The sequence below is a fragment of the Leucopleurus acutus genome (genome assembly GCF_964270905.1).
Source record: "Leucopleurus acutus genome assembly, chromosome: 17".
Classification (NCBI taxonomy): Eukaryota; Metazoa; Chordata; class Mammalia; order Artiodactyla; family Delphinidae; genus Leucopleurus; species Leucopleurus acutus.
The window spans coordinates 8,658,385-8,675,879 of NC_139159.1; the positions used below are offsets into that span (position 1 = coordinate 8,658,385).

At 42.7% G+C, this 17,495-nt stretch overlaps 1 protein-coding gene across 3 annotated transcripts in view; it reads right to left on the minus strand.

Moving 5' to 3' along the window:
- Nucleotides 1–16,997, minus strand: part of ASPH (aspartate beta-hydroxylase) — a 207,742-nt gene extending 190,745 nt beyond the window's left edge. The window contains exon 1 of one of the 3 annotated variants that reach the window (XM_082859064.1): nucleotides 16,702–16,993. In XM_082859064.1, coding sequence (XP_082715190.1) covers nucleotides 16,702–16,816 — 115 coding nt within the window. In that variant the 5' untranslated portion in view covers nucleotides 16,817–16,993. Of the gene's footprint in view, nucleotides 1–16,701 lie in introns of all 3 variants that reach the window. The other 2 variants (XM_082859063.1, XM_082859065.1) reach the window with 2 other exon arrangements.
- Between the last annotated feature and the right edge of the window lie 498 nt (nucleotides 16,998–17,495).

Sequence of the window (17,495 nt, forward strand, 5' to 3'; positions counted from 1 at the left end):
GCCACCTGTTCTGTTCAGGTGCCCCCTAACTCTGCTCTCACTGACTCATTTTTACTCTAACCTCCCTCCCTGACCCCTGCCCCAGCTCCAGCTTCACCAAACTCACAACCTCCCTCTCTGGCTGAGGTCACGGGGAACAAAAGTCACCATACACCCCGCTTGCCATCCTGCGCTCAGGCTGCACTGCAGCAAACTATTGCAAATACTGGTCTCTTGGCTGTGTTCCCGAATAACCCAGCTAGGCTGCTGCCAAAGTTCCTAGGAGTATGAACCAATGAAATCTGACCGGCTAAAAAGGCTGACGTCTCAAAGCGTTACGCCAGTTCCCGAGAAGCTAATGTTCAGGCAGAAAGCACAGGTATGCTTTTTTTAAAAAAAAAAAAAAAATCTTTATTGGAGTAAAATTGCTTTACAATGGTGTGATAGTTTCTGCTTTATAACAAAGTGAATCAGCTATACAGCACAGGTATGTTTTACAGGTGCTGTCCTGACTGGGGTCCCTTCCCTAGCAGTGGCTAAATATTTGTAATACCATCTCGGATAAAAGTCTTGTTCTAAATAGAACATTTCTGCTCAACATGTAATTCGGATCAGCAGAATAAGCTTCTCTCAGCTTTATAAACGAATGTAAAGATTTTAAGACACAAAGTAATCAAAATCACAGGATGGTAAATTTTAAAAGGCTTCCACAATTTTCTCCATGCACCTGAATATGCATTCATTCAACAAATACTCTTGAAATCCCTGCCCTGCACTATAGCAATGAACAAGAGAGGCCACTTAGCTTACAGTCCTGTGGAGGAGAAAAACAAATAAAAATAAATTAAAAATTCATTTTGGTAAGTACTATATTAGGGTAAAAGAGTATATGGATGCAAGAGGGAGAAGATATGGGGATATACGTATACGTATAGCTGATTCACCTTGTTATAAAGCAGAAACTAGCACACCACTGTAAAGCAATTATACGCCAATAAAGATGTTAAAGAAAAAAGAGTATATGGGACAATGTGGATGAAAATAATCACTTGGGAAGAACCATCCTCTTGAATTCAAAGATATATAGCATTTTAAGGGACAATCTTCTTTATAAATGTTAGCATTGTTCATATTTTTTATTTTTTAATTAAAATTGACAAACTTTAATCTTAAGTCAAGAAGGAAATATTGATAATTCTTACAAAAGAATTTTAAAAGCCAAAACCGAAAAATAAAGGGAACAAAAACGTAGCAGTATTTTGGTATTCACATAAATAATTTTAGTCTATCTATGAGCCATATTTAAGAATAAAGTGAGGGGAAATCAAAATCTTGTAAAGTAAGCAGAGCTTTTCTAATTTCACAAAATTCAGAACAAATAAATGTCTGCTTTGGTCCAACCCTCCTCCCAGTCAGAAGGTACAAACTCTGAATGCTTCCTACTGGCCGAAGCACCACCATGTTGAAACTACCAGCAAGGACTTGATCGATTTAAACAATTCTCCACATCTTAATAATTTTAATTTCTTTAGCTCCAACACTTATAAACATCAAGAGGACTTTGTGATCTGTCTTATGGCCCATACCATAAACCTAAAAAATAAAATCCACCTATGCAACACACAATTTTGGAGCACTTATTACATTCAAGGCAGCGTAGAAGACACAAAAACGCAGCCTACATATTCTCAGTGCCCTTTTGATCTATGAGAGGGAAGTAAGACTTTCCCCTGTATTTGTTCATTCTAATATTTACTGAGCACCTACTACACCCAATCATTTAAGCCCTGGAGATAAAAAGAAAACGAAACGTGGTGTTTACCTACACCAAACATTAGGAGTAACTCTCCCAACCCTAACAATTACTCTAGACCAGGGTGAGTAAACTGTGACCCACCTCCTACTTTTGTACGAACCAGGAGCTAAGAATGGTTTTCACTTCTTAAATCAGTTGAAAAGAAATCAAAAGAAAAATGTAATAACACGATCATGTGACCACAATGCTGACCCCTGATCAGAACAACTGTGGCAACCCCTCGGCAGCCAGCGATGGTGAGACAGGTAGGACTGAGCCAAGGAGCCCTGCTCTAAGCAAAAGGGAAAAAGCCCCCTTCTTCTGCTGAGCGTGAACAGGGAGGCAAGCAATCCCAACGGCCGCCGGCTGCCATCCTGAATCCCGGAGTGGCCAGCCTCAGGATGGCAGGCACCTACGCTGAGAGGGCACGTGCCCTGAGGACACTTTGAGCCACTGATCCTACCACATTTGGTATGATCACATCGCATCTTTTTAAATGAAATCAATTCCTAAACTCTTTACGGGAGTTTGCATCTGATGTCTGTTCCTAACACAGAGCTGCCCTTACAATCAAGCAAGAATGAAAGAAAACAGATCATCACGGTACAAAAGAAAATGGCTGTTTTGGTCGTGGTGGTATCACCCATATAGAATAAGTGTAGTTAGGAAACGCTTACTACGTGTCACTTTGCAGCCAATCTTCGTAAGTATGATATGAGCATTATTATCTCCATTTGAAAGATGGAGAACTATTTAAAGGTGCTTCGAGAGGTCTGTTGACGTACTAAAGGTTAAAACTGAGTGGCGGCGCTAGTACTTGGGTCCAGTTCAGTCTGATAGTTTGTTGTCAATGATTGGGTCACACTTTCATCTGCTGAAGGAACCCGTGAATCAATGAGGATGCTAAAACAGTTGACTGCAGAGGGCGCTACAGAAGCTCGTGCTGGGGGAGGGGGAAGTGGGTTGCAAAACCCAGTCTCTGGGGAGACGATGAAGGGAGAGTAAGAAGAACTGATGGAGGAGCTGCATCTTGAAGGACGTACAGGAGCCACACAGGGAAAGAGAAAGCGAGGAGCTGTCACGGAAGAAACAGCAAGTGCACATGCAGAGACTACAGAGAGCGACTAAATATGGCTTAATTAATATAAATATAAAGAGAGCAAGGCTGGGAATGGCTAGAGAGGGTAAGAGAGGCAAGACCATGAAGGGCCTCCCAGATGGTGCTAAGAAATCTAAACTACACCTTGAGTACCCGGGGGAACTACTCAAGGTTTTCAAATAAGGAAGGGACATGATCTAACTTCCAAATAATGAAGGTGACAATGACAGAAGGATGAAATAGGAGCAGTTATGAGTAATCGAAGCAACAACTACCGGAGATCTAAAACATTCAACTAAAGTAGCTTTGGAGTCAGAATTGGGATCTTGACTCCAGCTCCGACTTTTACAAGCTCCATGATCTTCGGCAAACTGATCTAAGCTTCCATTTCTTCATCTACAAAAAGGGAATTTAGAGGATTACTGTGGGAATTCAGTGCTGACATATATAGAAGTACACAGTGTCTGACACATAGTTAGCGGTTAGTAACAGGTGCTGTTTTTCCTCTGTCACTACTGTTATTAAGTGAAGAGTGTGTGGCACGGGATTAGAACCGTGCCCAGCGAAGAATCCTCAGGAAGATTATCCTGCAGGAAGCAGATAAAGAAAAGGAACAAGAAGAGCTCAGTGGATTTGGGCTTAGTCTCTGCTGATTCCAGAAAGACCTGAGGGAGAGAAGGCAAGGAGCCATACTACTCACCTGCAGAATCTGGCTGGTTAGAGGAGGGAGAGTACAAGATCTTTGTGTCTTCTGTCTTCTTTTTCATGTAATGAGAAGGACTAAAGAAGGGGGTCCAGGCTGTGGGAGGGGGTGGAGGAGAGTTCTCAGGGAGAAGGTAAGTGACGGTTCAGGTCTCTGAGAAAGTGGTGCCCACTAAGGGTCCTCGAGAGAGACCCAGGACTCCGACCATAGCCTTGGCTTCCCTCTTAGGTGGGTGGGGGCCGAAGGTCCAGGAGAGCTGTGACTGCCAAGATTTTAAATCCTAATTGTGGTGCTGGCTCACCTTCACTCGCCCACCACCCCGCTGGGCTTGCACCTCAGTCTGAAGAAAGAAAAGGAGCTTTACTGAACTACGCGTTCAAGACCTACTTCAGTTGCTGGGTACTTCCATGCCCAAATCAGAGCAATAGCTTGCTGAGATTCTCAACTGGTCTGGCTTTTGCAGCCACCATGGGTCCTAGGCCATGCCTCCTTATCAGCCTCACATCAGTTGCCCCCCAATGCCATGCAACTCAAAGGCCAACCCCACCCACCACTGAAGCGATGAGTACTCCCCTCAGGATGTCCTCTGGTTTCCCTGCACAACGGGAGGAAGCCACATGCCAGAACTGAATGGAAAGTAGTAGGTCCTGAGCTCAGAAAGTTGAAGATTTAAATAGCTGGGGCTGAAAACACCAGTAAACATCAACTAAGAAACCGCAGAGAGCCTGCAGGGTACTGTTGAGGGGCCAGGGAGACGGAAGGTCTTGAATGTACATAATTTATTCCAAATCAGTACTTACTTAAGCTGGTGAGCAGCGCTGTCTTACTCAATCTCATTCTATCCTTATTCATCATCTCAAATGTCTCACGGAGCACAAGACCATTCCAACAACTGACTTACTAACACAAATACTGCACTACCTCTGGAAGAAAAAATAAATACAAGTTGCTTATAAGCTTTGCACCTTCACATACATTAATTTCACCTTAAAAATGTCCTACTCTACATAACCTTACAGAGCAAAAGGGTAATTTTGTTTCACACATAAATCGACTAGTACCACAGAGGTCCTCAGTAACTGTATCTTAGATCTATGTCAGCCCTCGAGGCCTCCAAGTGTATTTACTGGTTAACAACTAAATAGACGGAGTAGCTAAAACCCATAAAATAATCAAATAAATCTGAAAGTGCCAGAAAATAGAGAGTGCAGACATAGGTCTACAATTATATTGTCATATGGTTTTTGACAAAGGCACCAAAAGCAATCCACTGATGAAAGCCAAGTCTTTTCGACACATGGTACCATAACAAGGGGATACCATAGGGAAAAACAAAACACGAATCCAAAATTGATTTGAGATGGATCATAGACCTAAACACAAAAACTAAAACTACAAAATTTCTAAAAGAAAATATGGGAGGATAGCTTTGTGACCTGGGAATAGGAAAAGCTTATTAGACAAGATACAGAAAACAGAACCATAAAAAAAAAAAAAAATCAACATTAGAAATACTCGCTCTTCAAAATATTTTATTTAAAAAATGAAAAGGCAAGCTATAGACTGGGAAAAATATTTGCAATACATATACCTGAAAAAACTTCTATCGAGAATATATAAAAATTCCAGCTCAATAACAAAAGGACAGAAAAGCAATAAAAATGGTCAAAAAAACCTAAACAGAAACTTCACAAAGGAAGCTAACAATGTATATGGCCAATAAGCACAAGAAAAAGTACATGACATCAGAGTCACGAGGGAAAGACAATTTTAAACTACAATGAGAAGCCACTGAACACCCACCAGAATGGCTAAAATTAAGAAGACTGACAATCCCAAATGCTGGTAGATATAGAACTACTAAAATTCCCACACAGTGTTGGTGAGAGTTAAATTAAATTGTATAACCACTCTGGAAACACTTTGGCAGGTTTTTATTTCTATTTTTTTAATAAAACTAAATATACACCTACCCTGTAACCCACTAATTCCTCTCCTGGGTATTTGCTCAAGAGAAATGAAGAAATATGTCCACCAAAAAAAAGAAAAACTACTTCTCCAAGAGTACAATATTCATAGACTTTTCTTCATATTAGCCCAAACTAGGAAAAGGTCAAGGGTCCATCAATAAAAGAATGGATCACACGTTGTGCTATGGTCACACAATGAACTACCTGGCAATGAAAAGGAACAAGGTACTCATACCAGCAACATGGATAAGCCTCAAAAATATGCTGAGTCAAAGAAGGCTGACACAAAAAGTACTGACAAAATGAAGTTCTAGAACAGACAATACCAATCTACAGTGAGAAAAGTTAGCACAATGGTTGCCTCTGAGGGCTGAGGTGGTAGCAATGAAGAGGGTTGAGAGAATTTCCTGGAACCATGGAAATATTCTCCATCTTAGGTTGGGTCACACAGATGTATACATTTATAAAGACTCCTCAAATCATACACTAAGATTTGTGCAATTTACTGTATGATAATATTACCTCAGTGGGGGAAGGGGGCAGGGGACCATAACAAATGTTGAGCTCTAATAACAGGCATGCATACATGTTTAGGAATGAGGTATACTGATGTCTACATCTTACTTTGAAATGCATAAAAGAATAGATTAATTGATGAGTATGATATAAAGCAAATATATGAAATGTTAACCACTGTAAAATCTGGATGGGATCATCATACAATTCTTTTAGCTTTGGTGTATATTTTAAATTTTTCCTAATAAAATGTTAGTTTAAAAAAACACAAAGTAATAAAGTACTTAGGTTAAATCTAATAAAAGAGGCATATCACTTTTGGATAAAATTATAACAATTCATTGTAAGACTTAAATAAGTAGGAAGTTACACTATGTTCATGTACAGGAAGACTCTATATAAATGTGTATTTGTCCCAAACTGTTCTATAAATTCAATACAATCCCAGTCAAAATCCTGAAATTTTTTCATGACACTTAACTTGAGCAGATTCTAAAAGGACACAGGCAAGGACATGTCCAAAAACATCCAGGATAATGATGAAAAAGACAGGGATGGACTTGCCCAATTCCACGTGCCAGGAACAAAACAGAGCCACAGGTATCTACACACAAGAGGTGACACAGCAGATTAGTGTAGAAAGAAGACATTTCAATTAATGGCACAGGAAATTTTCATTATCCATTCTTTAAAAATATTGAATCAGGGGCTTCCCTGGTGGCGCAGTGGTCAAGAGTCCGCCTGCCGATGCAGGGGACATGGGTTCATGCCCCGGTCCGGGAAGATCCCACATGCTGCGGAGCGGCTGGGCCCGTGAGCCATGGCCGCTGAGCCTGCGCGTCTGGAGCCTGTGCTCCGCAACGGGAGAGGCCACAACAGTGAGAGGCCCGCGTACCACAAAAAAAGAAAATACCAAGAGTCCTACTTAAATGACGGGTTCACTGCAACAGGTGATTCACATTCTCCAAGCCTGCTTTGTATTATACGTGGTGACCTGCTATCCAACGAAGCCATGAAACCTTCAGAACTGCTTCGCCAATGGAGACCAAGCACCGTGCATTAAAAGACAAGCCTTTGGAGTTTTTCAAAAGAAAAAAACGTGAACACGAAGAACGGAAGCAATTATTAACAGCCACTACTTCATGCTCTCAGTGTCTGCACTGAGAGCATCGTTCTTAGTGGCTAACCGCATTGCTAAAGCTAAGAAGCCCTTTACTATTGGTGAAGAGTTGATCCTGCCTGCTGCTAAGGACGTTTGCCGTGAACTTTGAGGAAAGGCTGCAGTTCAAAAGGTGGCACGAGTTCCTCTTTTGGCTAGCACCGTAACTAGACGAATTGATGAAACAGCAGAGGATACTGAGACACAATTGTTCGAGAGGATTAATGAGTCACCGTGGTACGCAATCCAGGTTGACGAGTCTGCTGATGCTGACGACAAGGCAACAGTGCTCGATTCTGTGTGATATATTTTTCAGAAGGATGTGCACGAGGTCATGTTACGTGCACTTCTGTTGCCAACCAACACCACAGCTGCAGAACTATTCAAGTCTTTGAATGATTACGTATCAGGAAAACTGAATTGGTCATTTTGTGTCGGTATATGCACAGACGGCGGCTGCCATGACTGGACGGCTTTCTGGTTTCACTACTCGGGTCAAAGAAGTAGCTTCTGAATGTGAGTCCACGCACTGTGTCATCCACAGAGAAATGATGGCAGGCTGAAAAATGTCACCTGAACTTAACAACGTTTGCAGGATGTGATTAAAATTATCAAGCCCATTAAAGTACATGCCCTTAACTGCACGTCTGTTTGCGCAGCTCCGTGAGGAGATAGGTGCAGAGCACACACGTCATCTCTTATACACAGAAGTGACATGGCTTCTAAAGGCAGATCACTGGCCAGAGTTTCTGAGTTATGAGAGCCACTCCAGAGATTTCTTTTAGAAAAACAGTCACCACTGGCAGCACATTTCAGTGACACAGAATGGGTCACAAAACTTGCTTACTTGTGTGACACATTCCACCTGCTCAACGAACTCAATCTGTCACTTCAGGGGAGAATGACAACTGTGTTCAAGGCGGCAGATAAAGTGGCTGCATTCAAAGCCAAACTGGAATTATGGGGGCGATGAGTGAACATTGGGATTTTTGACATGTTTCAAATATTAGCAGAGATTTTGAAAGAGACTGAGCCAGGGCCTTCCTTCTCCCAGCTGGTGTATGATCCCCTATCTCAGCTTTCAAAAGACTCTGAGCATTACTTCCCAACCACAAAAGACCCCCGAACTGGGAAGGAATGGATCCGCACCCCCTTTGTGAATAAGCCAGGTGAACAGACTTCCGTGCTAGAAGAGGATCAACTGCTTGAGATCACAAATGACGGTGGCCTTAAAGGTATGCTTGAGACAACTTCAAATCTCCATATGTCTGGATTAAAGTCAAGACGGAACATCCTGAGATTGCCACGTAAGCACTGAAAAGCCTGCTTCCGTTTCCAGTGTCCTATCTTCGTGAAGCAGGGTTTTCTGCGGTGACAGAGACCAAAACGAGATCGCGGAGTGGACTAGACACAAGTGACACACTTCAGGTGTCACTGTCTCCCATCACCCCAGATGGGACCATCTAGTTGCAGGAAAACAAGTTCAGGGCTCCCACTGACTCTGCATTATGGTGAGTTGCATAATTATTTCATTATATATTACAATGTAATAACGATAGAAATAAAGTGCACAGTAAATGTAATGTGCCTGAACCATCCCCAAACCATCCCCCTGCCCCCACACCCCGCGTCTGTGGAAAAATTGTCTTCCATGAAACCGGTCCCTGGTGCCAAAAAGGTTGGGGACCGCTGCTCTAGAAAAACACTTAGACATTTATAGGATGGATAGCTCTAAGAGTGTTCAGAGCAGCAGTTTTTGAAAGAAGAAAAATGAAAACAAAGTGGTCTTGGACTCCAAAATGGCTAAAGAAAAAGCAGCACATTCATACAGTGAAGAACTATATATATGAAAACAAAGAGCCAGTTTGGTACAATCTCAAACAGTGTCGAATTAATGGGCCAAGTATGAACCTATTCATAAAACTTTTAACATGTGCTAAACAAGTGTATATGTATGTATGTATATATATATGTATATATTTGTTTCTATACATAGGGATATAGGTATACTTCCTAAGCAATTTTCATATATATGGCATTTAACAGCAGATATATTTTATGCAAATGGATATACAATATATAATATGCAACATAACATTATACAACATATATTACATATTGCAAAGAAATGCATGACAATGATTATCACAAAATATTTAAGAGCGGTTGGAAAGGGATAACACAGGACAGGAGAAACCAAGAATTTGGTAACATTCTACCTCCTCATCTGTATGGTGGATACGTGGTAACCACTGCATTGCTCTTTATATCTCTGTAAACGTCTTAATATGTAATATTTCAAATAGATACAGTTTTAAAGAGCAGGACATAGAAATATTTGTATTCTGAAAGTTAGAGAGATGGCACGCTACCAAAAAGCGTAAAGCATGAAACAACTTATAAATACTTTATAAAATTCAGTAAGTGACAGCCATCTTATTCAAATTGATTTGATTCAAAGAATGGAAAAGTTAAATGTTAGGTATTCTTTCAATCAACACTCACAACACAGATTTTTATTTTCATGTAAGGGAAAGAAATTAACTTCTAAATAAAATTTACCTGTGAACCTAAGACCAATCAAAGACTTTCCAGGAGACCCATTCAGGAAAACTGAATTAAAACAGAGTGTGAAAGATAGTGTCAGAAACTGTGTATTAGCAATATAATAAACAAGAACCAGAAGTTAGAGACAGGAGAGAACAAGACAGCACCAAGTCTGCACTAGGGAAGGACAGCAAAGGCTGTGAAACCTATATAAGATATGAGAAATGGCAGCTATACAATACTGGTGACAGAATAAAATTATTTTCTCAAGTCATATTTTCTTACTCAAAATTAAGACTTGCTTGCTGGCTTCCTTACAGAATGAGTCACAGGGTTAAATCTGTAGGAACACATGCAGGAGAGAAACGCTGGCACCTCTCCAAGTACAGCAATAATGGTTTCCACTCTAACCAGACACCCTCCCGCCCACCACCCCCAGTCCCACCTGCGTTAGAGCACAGAGAGCCTCTATGGCACATGAGAGCAGTCGTGCTACAGCCAGAACGACTAGGCAAGCCACCTGGAACTCGCAGGGGGCCAAAGAACAGCCCCAGTCCTTCAAAAGATCTTATGTAAATATCTTTTCTAAAGATTTATTCACCAAGTAAAAATGCTGGAGAGGGTGTGGAGAAAAGGGAACCCTCTTGCACTGTTGGTGGGAACGTAAATCGACACAGCCACTATGGAGAAGAGTATGGAGGTTCCTTAAAAAACTGAAAATAGAATTACCATATGACCCAGCAGTCCCACTACTGGGCATATACCTGAGAAAACAATAATTCAAAAAGAGTCATGTACCACAGTGTTCATTGCAGCTCTATTTACAATAGCCAGGACATGGAAGCAACCTAAGTGTCCATCGACAGATGAATGGATAAAGAAGATGTGGCACGTATATACAATGGAATATTACTCAGCCATAAAAAGAAACGAAATTGAGTTATTTGTAGTGAGGTGGATGGATGGACCTAGAGTCTGTCATACAGAGTGAAGTCAGTCAGAAAGAGAAAAACAAATACCACATGCTAACACATATATATGGAATCTAAAAAAAAAAAAAAAATTGGTTCTGAAGAACCTAGGGGCAGGACAGGAATAAAGACGCACACGTAGAGAATGGACTTAAGGACACGGGGAGGGGGCAGGGTAAGCTGGGACGAAGTGAGAGTGGCATGGACATATATACACGACCAAATGTAAAATAGATGGCTAGTGGGAAGCAGCCGCATAGCACAGGGAGATCAGCTGGGTGCTTTGTGACCACCTAGAGGGGTGGGAGGGAGACGCAAGAGGGGGGAGATATGGGGATATATGTATACACATAGCTGATTCACCGTGTAATACAGCAGAAACTAACACAACATTGTAAAGCAATTATACTCCAATAAAGATGTTAAAAAAAAAGATTTATTCACCAAGTAAGCTCAAAATTTCCTTTGAGTCTAACGGGTTATCTACAGCAAATCTGTCCTCAGGTGTCATCAATCTGATGAGAACTAAATTACACTCACTGATTTGCCATTAAAAGATATCCACATCAGCCAGAGGTAAGCAAGACACACCCCTGAAAAACAAATATTAAATGCCGACCAAATGCCTGAAGCACCCTCATTAAAAAATAATGATGACTCTCGAGGAAATACCCCCTTGACTCCCAGCACTACCGGGAGGAAGTGAAATGGCTAAAGCGCTCGCCTCTGGAATAGGTGCCCCTACAGCGGCACACAGAGATGAAGACAGGAAGAAATGAACATCCTAACAGGCACGGACGCTGGGGCAGGAAACACAGGAGCCAGCCTGAGCACACTCACGTCTCCTGACAGATGGCTGAGGCTTTCCCCAGAGATCTGGGTAAACTGCAGATGGGTTCTATGTACATACAAGATTTATTAAAGGAAGTGAATTTTAAAATGTTCTGTATCTTAGTACAGAATGAAGTCAAACCACGTGGGAGATGCAGAAGTACCCAAGACACAAACTAAGTTGCATATTTTCATGATATTAAAACAGTAGGCACGAGTAGCATCAAAAGACTGAAATATATCTGAGCTCCAGTAACAGAAGATAGCACAGATCTGGGAGGGGTTAGAGGGTAAATCAGCAACTCAAAGGGTGATGTGCAGATGGGATACGTACACCCCCAGAGGTAGACAGAAATGTGTCAAGTGATACTCAGAGCCCAGTATAAACATGACCTCTAGAACATCCACTTCACTTAAACAGATGCTACACAATATAACAGAAAATGATTTCTTTAAATAAATCATAAAGTTTCAAGCATGCAGTAGCCTGCTTCGCTCTACAGCCTTATATATTCTCCAAAGTTTTATACTCACCTTTACCATTAGAGGTACTTTAATGAAAAATCTGAGGAACAGGAAGGCATGTAAAATTGATTTTAGTGCTATCACAGCTCTGAATAATTCTTTCCATTGGAGACCAGGATTAGAAATTTTGAGTGACCTGCCACACGATTCTTAAATGGATGCGAATCCAGGTCATCAGACTTTCCCAAACTACACTGCATTGCCTTTCTGGAGAAAATAAGGTTTATTCTACTGGGACCAGAGAATGCAGGGGCTAAATTGCCAATACTAACTAAAAATAGAGTGGAGAGCCCACATGACCCTTTATCCAACTTACCCTGTTGGTAATCTGCTGAAAATCAGAACCTCTCATTTCCTAGTAATCTCTCTGAGACACACGATTTTAGAGCAAAGCTAAAGTATGGAACTCTCCTTTTACTTCTTAAGCCAAAAACAGGTTGTTAAAATTGTGTTCAAGAATTCCCTCAGAACATTTTTTAGCCCTTGGTTTCATACAATCTGGCCAGGTGGTCAAAACGCTGTTCATCTGAACACAAAACAGCACACAGTTCTTACAGTGGAAGAATTATGGCGCTCCTATGTTTTCATTCTAGAATGACTGGTGGAGGATTAAGCAACTGGCCCTAACTGACATTCTTTGGCTAAAGAAGGAATTTCACCAAGGCCTCCTCATTCAAGGGCGCCATCAGCAATGTACTGTATCTGTTAATTACTAAGTAGTCTAAGAAATACTGAAAGTAAAAAGGAAGGAAAAGAATTCTAAGTGATTAACACCCATCAAATATCTGCAAATGTATAAATTTTACAGTCTATCAATGCACTTAATTCTGAATACAGTAAGCCTAAAGAAATAAGACTGCTAGCGGCCAACTCTTGCTACTAAATCCAAAACCTTTTGTTAGAGATTTTTAGAGAATTAAACAGCAGTGGCTGAGCATTTTTTAAGTAATGTCCATCAATGGTTTTGAGTATGTACAGGGCTGATTAAATTTTAAAAACGAGTTGGTGTTACATAACCTGAAGCTTCAAATTGAAAGAGGAAAAATTGTTCTACAGTGACACCTACTGGTAAAGCATGATGTAGTAGCACGACACTATTAGACAAAATAAACAGATGTTTCCATTCCTGTAGCAAGTTAGAAGCTACAGGGAAAGACTGATTGATATTCCAAAGGGAAAAGCTAAACAAAAACATTATACATACCAGTGTCTGTAACTACAAAATAAGTCCCAAAGCACATCATTATCCTTTTTAACCAAGATTTTCAAATCAATGAATCTGAAAGAGGTTTCCCTTGGCCTCAACTGGCCATGCAAGTCAAGATTTTATATGCAAGTTAAAGGTAAAATGTCCAATTTACTCATGTTTGTTTTATATTTTAAAGAATAAAACTGGAAAAGGTAAAACAGCTCTGCAAAAAACTAGATATTTAATGTTCTCAATTTAAGTTGAAGAGTTAAACAAAAAACAGACACCTGCTTTAAAAATCCAAGTGTTATGTAAATCCCCAAAGTCACAGTTTCAAAGCACCACTTTTGAAAAAAATGACCACCAAGGTAAACAGAAGTCCAGATAACCACATTTTCCCTAAAATGCATGCTTCTAAGGACTGGGTCCTTTTTCCACTGTACTTTCATGCACAGATTTAAGAAATAATAATGTTTAATGTGACCAACATCAACTTCAAACTCTCAATGCAAAACATCTCAAAAAACACACTATTTGAGCCCATGTACTTCTTCTCAAACTAAGATTTTCAAATATACTGTTTCACACATAATTTTAGTAAAAGAAAAGTTAATCAGTGGTATGACAAAAAGAACACTTTTCTTAAATAACTAGGTGTAACATGACACAGAGAGCCAGAAGGAAACTTAATAGATAATCTACTTTAAGATTTCCATAAAATCTTATAAAATTAGAGAACCTAAAGTCCAGTACTATAATATAATGATCGAATAAGAGAAAACCTGGGTTTAGTCTTGGGTCACCCATTAACTAGTTCAGTTTCCAAGAAGTACATAACCTTTAATGAGCCAGACAATCTTTCTGGGCCTCACCGTAACACCACAGCTAAAATTTCTTCAGCTTCTATGATTTCCCCAGCACATGGGATTGACTTGGGCATCAATGTCTACACATCAGTGACCCAATAAACATAGCAACGAAAGAGAAGTGGCTCGATCTTTCCGGTACACCCTACTATAAGAAACCAATATAAAAAGATTCACACTGCAGTGTTACTGCTCACAACTGAGAGAATCCTCACCATCTTCAGTGCCTTCCGCCTGGCACACAGTCAGAACTCACCATTTACTCAAAAAAATGCTGCAGAAAAAGAATGCTCATTATGTAACACGCAACACTCCAATACCAACTCTCTGTTTGGGGATTTTTCTGGTAATACAGATATTTCTCTCTTTTACATGTTCTCTTTTATACACTATGTCTGTTTCATAACAATTATAGAATCGATGTGTAAAATACTTAAAAGGCTGTAGATCCTCAAATACAGACAGAACTTGCTCTAAAATGCCTGAATATGAAAGCTGGAATATATTCATTTAGGTCCTAACATTTCCTAAATGTATTACCTACCTTTTAAAACTGGTTTAGTTCTTGAACCACTGGAGGTGGGAATATAATACACACTTCCTAATACTAATTCCCACCAACAACAGGCCATATAATGAAGCAACTGCTTCAGATAGTTAACCCACTCTACCCACGACTGCAAAGGACAAAATGGAACAAAGATGTGCTTTCCTTGTAAACAGCTACAGAAAACTTTTGAAAACAATTAACACTAAAGTCTTATCAGCTTTCTCTGCTTGGTGCTTAAGCTGCCCAATGGGCTCTTCTCATTTAGAAACTTTAAAAAGGGTAGCCAGGGCTTCCCTGGCGGCGCAGTGGTTGAGAGTCCGCCTGCCTATGCAGGGGACACGGGTTCGTGCCCCTGTCCGGGAAGATCCCACGTGCCGCGGAGCCGCTGGGCCCGTGAGCCATGGCCGCTGAGCCTGCGCGTCCGGAGCCTGTGCTCCACAACGGGAGAGGCCACAACAGTGGGAAGCCCACATACCACAAAAAAAATAAAAATAAAAAATAAAATATAACTGAACTCAAAAAAAAAAAAGGGTAGCCAGAGCTGCCTGAGACAGTGCATCTACCCGTCTGCCTGTTTAAGTCAACTGACTGGCATTTAAGGGCAAGTGGCAAAGGAACACAAACTTTCACTTACGCCAAAGGTAAATTAACATGCTTGTTTTGAAATTCAAACTGTACTTTTTCTCTACAAATATTAGTTCTCAGAGTGTAAATTTATGCAATGATTTTAATTGCACTACCATTTAAAGTTATTCATCCACTAATCAAATAATTTATTGAGCAACTATTAAGGGCCAGACGCACTCTAGGAGCTGGGAATAGGGGTGAACAAGGAGTGGGTGAGACAGGAAGGCAATACACGTGAAATTAAATAATGTCGGATAGTGGTAAGTGCCATTTAAAAAACAGTTCTTTAAAGTATGACTATAAGGCTTCCCTGGTGGCGCAGTGGTTGAGAGTCCGCCTGCCGATGCAGGGGACAAGGGTTCGTGCCCCGGTCCGGGAAGATCCCACACGCCGCGGAGCGGCTGGGCCCGTGAGCCATGGCCGCTGAGCCTGCGCGTCCGGAGCCTGTGCTCCACAACGGGAGAGGCCACAGCAGTGAGAGGCTCGTGTACCGCAAAAAAAAAAAAAAAAGTATGACTATAGTATTCTGATTTACTTTCTTGATACATATAAATACATTACTTGTAGACCTCAGGAAACAAAGAATCTAAAATCATTTCAAAGAAGAAAGTTTACAGCTCACATTCAATACACATGTGTACTGCAGTTTCAATATCCTAAATATGAGTCAAAGGACGTATAAAAGAAACCGAGAACCACTGAAATATGAGATGAAACAGATTTAAAACATCTGTTCTCCCACTTTCCTGGATAAGCACATGGAAGAGAAAGGTGAATATCCAATAGATTCTTTTAAAAGACAAAGGGAAAAAACAGAGAAGCTCGCCCAGTATTCGCACCATAAGAAAGCTACATAAAAGCAAAAGTATCTAAGATAATCTTCGAGAACATTCAGATCACTCCCACACACTCACCCCTGCAGCCCTCATTGAATATTCTCCTTTGAGTTGCTCTTAAAAGCTGCTGGTTTGGCAGGAACTTATTTTCTCTGACTTTGGCTCATTTCCAAACTCCCCAAAATATGTACGGCAAAGGTAAATTGTTTCTCTTACTCCCATCACCAATTACACGGCAAGCCAAGAAAGAGTAGATCAATACGATCTCCATCTCGGCTGCGCACTGCAGGTGAAGGATCGGCCGGGAAGGGGCTCCCCGGCGTGACCAACCCGAGGCCGCGGACCCCGCTCGGCCCGGCCCCTCCAACCCGCCCGCCAGGCCCACCGAGCGCGGCCTCCGCCCCGCGGCCAAAGGAGGAACGACGCGGAGGATGGAGGAGACGCTCCGCGGCATCTCGTGCGGTGGACCCGCAGCGCCCGCCGCCCGGGCCTCATCCCCAGGGCCGGTCCCGGACCCCGGCCCCGAAGCGCCTCTGACCTTTCCGGGCCCCGGGGCTGCTGCTGCCGCCGCTGGTGCAACTGCTCGGGCTGCTGGAACTGCTGCTGCTGCTGCTGTTGCCGCCGCCGCCCTTGGCATTCTTGCGCGGGGCCATGGCGCGCACCGCTGGAGCAGGCGAGGGGTGGGGGTCTCCCTCAGGGCGTGGGGGACGCGGGCGGCGCGGGGCGCGCTGACTGCGGCGGGCGCTGCAGCGGGTGCGAGCTGCGGCTCCTGCAGCCGCGCGGGTGTCTCGGCACCGCCCGCAGCGCCTCTGAGGACTTTGGCCCGCGTGCCTCCTGCGCGCGCCCGACCCTCGCGTGCGCCGAGCCGGTGACTGCCCTCCCGACGCGAGAGCGCGCCGCTCTCCCGCCCGAGGCCTCGCCCCTTCTCGCCTGAGCCCCGCCTCCTCCCCGCCCGCGGAAAGCTGAGTGACGGGACATGAAGCCAATCACAAGGGCTCCTCTGAGGGGGACGGAACCCGGCCGCGCTCCCCCACCCCCTACAGATTTAGGGCTGTTCTGGCGCGACGCAGCCGCCTGCGAGCGCGAGCTGCTTTCGACTTTCCAGTCTGTCCCGGTCCTTTGGAACGTGGCAGACGTGGAAGGCGAGAGGGCTCTCGCGAGCGTTGGCGGACCCTGTACGATCGGGATGGGGCGGGGCGCGGGGGCGGGGCGCCGGGGGCGGGACTGGCGACACGTGTGCAACGTCTGGACGGAGCCCACCTCCTCCTGGCCTTTCTCCTGGAATTTTGTTCCTGTCCCACGTCTCTGTGCACACAGACGCCAAGGGATGCA